A 4,800-nucleotide genomic window follows, 5' to 3' on the forward strand; every position below is an offset into this window, starting at 1 on the left:
GCTGAACCAAGCAACAACACCATTATGTCTCTGTAATATTACTTTAACAAAGGCTTGCAATATGCTTTGTGACCATGATCCAATCAGGAAAGAAATGTACCATAGATATGTAGAGAGACCGTGTACCAGATTCAGGTTTCTAGACATTTTATAGCATGCTGGATAAAAGTAAAATGCATTGCAAGTGCAAACAAGTGATATATAAGATTGGGATTCAATATAAACCTTTGATAACCAGTTTCAAGCCCTGCTTTCAGGATCATGCCCGATACAACAACTCCAGCCAGGGGATCGAGAAACTTCACTCCAAGAATAGATCCTCCTAAAATCCGGATAGTCAAATATTTAGTCAACGTGATCACATGTAAGCTTCCCAAGTTGAAATGTGTATATGGATTACACACTAATGGATATGAATGTAAACTTCACAAGTTGAGGTTTGTAACTTGAGTGAAAAGAGGAAAAGACAACCACTTTAGGCAAAAACGAACATGAACGTATACTTTTTAGCTACTTCTACAACCACCGTTCATCGATTCAAGCATGGATGCACATTGAAAGGAAAATAAAAAGCAAACAGAATTTTTAGAAGAGTCGAAGCTTCTTACCAACCCCAATGAGAGCAACCACAGAGGATATGGCATCTGCACGATGATGCCAAGCATTTGCTATCATCAGCCCGCTATTTTGCCTTTCTCCTGCTCGCTTTGTGATCCAGTAAAGCCTAGGTTAAGATAAATAAGGAAGAATGACAAACACAAACATATATATGGCCATTAAGATAACAGAACAGCTTAAAATATTTTTGTAAGACTGGTTTAATTCAATATGGAACTTGCAAAATAAATATACAAATTACAAGGGCAAAGAAAATAGCATATTGAGAAGTGGGAATTATCACGTGAAGGAACGTAAAAGAAGTTGGGAGAAATGAAGCTACTTAAATCTGCTTTTAAAGAATTTTATAGATACATATAGCTTCTTACCCTTCTTTGATGGAGATTGACATAATAGTCACAGTCAAAGCCAGAACAGGATGCTCCATGGCAATTCCATGGTGATGTCCACCACCACGATGGCTATGACCTTGATCTTGTATTAAAGAGTGGTCAACTAGATGCTGCTCTGTTGACATCAATCCCTGCATAAGCAAATCATCTATTCTAAAAGTATACAAAAAGATAATCTGCTCACAATATATTAAACAAAAACATCTTGAATACCCAATAAGAAGATGAAAGAATAGTCCATTTTTAGTTGATTATTTTAGGGACCATGGACATACGAGCAACAAATTAAAAGCATGCCACGCAATGCCACCAGCAGTTGCCAAAAGCATACAAGAGATTCCAAGGGCTCCCAAAGTCTCAAATTTACCATGTCCTGGGAAAAGAAGAAGAGGAAATAATGAAAATGTAAAATATAATGTGGAAAAAAAAAAGAATATGCCTCCACCCACCCACCCACACACACACAATTTGAGACATCATCTTTAGGACTACGCATAAGATGCATGACCATCTATAGTCGATCTTTCAGCCTTACGGAATAAAAAATCTTGGTAAGCCCATGGCTGCATAGAAATTAGATTGGAAGGACATACATCCCACACTAGGATCTCTACCCAAATTAGACACCAATATCACAGTCCAAGTAACATAGACCACCATAACCATTATGAAATAGACAGCACTGAGGTATAGATATGTATATTGACAACCACACACGCCTTTCATGGGAATATGCATTGGAAAACAACTGAAGAGGATTACAGAAAAAAGAATTTGGTCAACCTAGGAAGAAAAAAATATTTTTTACTTTTTACCATTTAAATCCCAAGAAAACAATCAAGGGACTTGAAATATCAAAGTAGTAAAGGACAATATAAAAAGTGATAGTGCAGACTGCAGAGCAACAAAGACATTAAAATGCATAAATTGAGATCCATGGAGTAGCTAGTAGGTACAGATCAAAAGCGACCATATGGATGTTCTTTGTCTTTAGGAGTGTTTGCAACTTTAAATGACAACAAAGCGATGCCACTAAGAACCTGCAAAAATGATCAAAACAACCATAGTAAGCAGACACAAAACAAAATAAATGTGATGGTAACCTCACAGGTCGCAGTGAAGTTGATGTATTACAGGAAAAACAAACAAAAACAAACAAATGAAGAACTGATCTGAGATAAGGAGAGGTACTTTGCATCACTTTTCATTGAACTTGCAGTAATACGTAATGAGAGATGCCTTTGTGTAAAGTGTTGTACATCAAGTTGTAAAACAAATGCAAACTGCATTCTTCCATTGACAGAAATATAGACTTGATTGCTGAATGCAATAGACGATAGACGATAGACGATGATATGAGCAAATAAAGGACCAACTAGTTGAGAATTACCCTCTTTTAGGAATGTGAGCACAACGTAAACATTTTGTTTGATGGAGGAATGGAAAAGTTAGAGAACAATCATTTCTATGTTTGGTTGAGAAAAAGATTTGGAAATAGGAATTGCTATACCACCAAAATGTGTGAATATCTTTCCTTAAGCAGACCAACAGAATAATCATTCCGGTCCAAATTTGAGGTCAACTAAAACTTGTTTCCCAAAATAACCTTCCGAATATCCTAGTAATCCTTACCACCATCCTAATATAAAAGATCTTATTAGAGATTAAACTAAGGGGTATATTTGTCAAAATCGTAATAATTCCAATCTGTTCTAATGACTAACATAACAAGCGTAATTCTGGTGTCTAATGTTCAAACTTCAACCAAACATTGGAATTGGAATAAATCCTTCTTTCTAGTTTCTAATCCTATTCTGATTCCATTGTATTCCTATTTTTATGTACATTCTAATCCCATTTGCATCAAACCTAACCTCTGGCGATGTTTCATGTTAGACTAACAATCTTGAATCTAAAAACATTCAAATATTATAATTCCTACCACAGAAAAAATAAATAAATAAATAAATAATGCATCTTAATAACATTTCTTGCCAGAGAGTTACCAACAGTTGTAAATGGCCGCATCCCAATAGATGTAGGAGAATTTAGTTAACATAGTCGTTTCTTTTGTTTGTATTATAGTTTGTTTTAGCTTATCAACTTAGCTTTAATTTTGTTATTTGGCTTTCGTAATTCGTCAGCGAAATTGGGAGAACTCACGTCAACCAATGGCTAAGAGTAAAACCCCCAAAATTGGAGAGAAAATACAATTTTGATTTCAATAATCTCAATATTCAAGTCCTCCATAAGAATAGCTAGAATAAACACTTCAGTGCTGTTAAATCATAAAATCCGGCATGGAACCAATCAATACAAACACCTCAGTGCTGTTAAATCAACCAATCAAAATACAATAAACAGAAACCTCTATCTCAACACATTCAAGATCTACATATCAAACAGAGTTGATTCTTAACCGAACTACGAACTATTTCTTCCCTTAGTTGGAAATGATGAACATTCCAAAACATATTGATCATTATTCTCAGCTCGCCAGAAACGAACATAAGCAAAAAAACACATTTTTTTCTCTATTTGAGCAACAATGGCATAACATGAGTAAACAATAACAATTAGGGACAATGAAGAATACCACATCGGAGACCGAATGGGCGGCATCGGCGACGATTGCAGTGCTGCCGGATACATAGCCAGTGAGAGCCTTTCCGACAGCCAAAACGACGTCGGACGCGAGACCTAGCCGGAATATCTTCTCGCTCTCCTTGCCGGAAACGCGGCGCCGGTCTTCATGGCCGCCGTTGTGGGAATGGCCCAAATGCCACCTTCTGGGGATGTTGTAAATGGAATTCAAGCTAGGGTCTTGGAGAAGAAGGAAATTGCTGGCTTGAAGTAGGGAATTCCGGTGATAACTATTGCTTGTGTTAGGAGAAAGCTTAGACAAGCAAATCCTGTAAATTGGATTGAGATTGTGGAATCTGAATCCCATAGTCGGCGAACAAACAAGATCGAAGAAATTTTTGGGAAGAAAACTCTGCGAAATTTAAAGGTAAAGAGTTGATTTCCAACTTGAATTTTACTTTGAAATTAACAAACAAAAAACAATCAAATGGAATCGAATCGAATCAAAATCGCTACTATTCTCCTCTCCGGAGCTTGTAAAGTTACAGTGTACAGTTCGTTTGGTTCCACCGCAAGAAAGAAAATGAATTAAAGAAATTTCTCGAAGCCAGTCCGTCCACCTTAGCGGTCAAACTCTGACGCCGTCAACGGCGAATCCCTGCGCTTCCGAAGAGAGAGAAAGTGAGTTTGAGAAACTGATGGCTTGTTTGGTTGCATTTTTGAGTTATGAGTGTAGATTTTAGGCCGTTTAGTTCGCTGATTCGAGTTTTTAATTCGAGTTAAGATGTGATTTTATGTGAGAGCTTTTTACTGTAGCAAAAAAGTTAGATGTGATTGTTTATAAGAGCTTTTCACTGTAGCAAAACTCGAATTCTAAACTCGAATCAGCGAAATGAACGGAGCCTTTGAGTTGAATTTGAGTTATAACTTGAGTTAAAGTTGTAACTTGAGGTCTCGTTCATTTCACCGATTTGAATTTAGAATTTGAGTTTTTATACAGCAAAAAATTCTCAAAAACAGTCACATCTAACTTTTTTGTTACAGTAAAAAGATCTCAAATCACATTTTAACTAGAATTAACAACTAAACATGCCCTGAGTTTGTGTTTGGATGTGCACATTTAAGTTATGGTTTGAATTAAAAATCTATTTGAGTTTGTGTTTGGGTGTGTCAAAACTTGAATTTGTATTTAGATAGTATTTTAATA

General features: G+C 36.1%; 1 protein-coding gene across 3 annotated transcripts in view; it reads right to left on the reverse strand.

Annotated features, from left to right (window-relative positions):
• Window positions 1-4,150, reverse strand: part of LOC21392410 (metal tolerance protein 2) — an 18,148-nt gene extending 13,998 nt beyond the window's left edge. For 2 of the 3 annotated variants that reach the window (XM_024161945.1, XM_024161947.1), the window contains exons 1-6: window positions 3,607-4,150; window positions 1,981-2,050; window positions 1,286-1,383; window positions 987-1,141; window positions 609-724; window positions 226-322 (exon numbers count right to left, since the gene is read on the reverse strand). In XM_024161945.1, coding sequence (XP_024017713.1) covers window positions 226-322; window positions 609-724; window positions 987-1,141; window positions 1,286-1,383; window positions 1,981-2,050; window positions 3,607-3,960 — 890 coding nt within the window. In that variant the 5' untranslated portion in view covers window positions 3,961-4,150. The remainder of the gene's footprint in view (window positions 1-225; window positions 323-608; window positions 725-986; window positions 1,142-1,285; window positions 1,384-1,980; window positions 2,051-3,606) is intronic. The other variant, XM_024161946.1, reaches the window with a different exon arrangement.
• Between the last annotated feature and the right edge of the window lie 650 nt (window positions 4,151-4,800).

This window comes from Morus notabilis, unplaced genomic scaffold (genome assembly GCF_000414095.1).
Source record: "Morus notabilis unplaced genomic scaffold, ASM41409v2 Scaffold650, whole genome shotgun sequence".
NCBI lineage: Eukaryota > Viridiplantae > Streptophyta > Magnoliopsida > Rosales > Moraceae > Morus > Morus notabilis.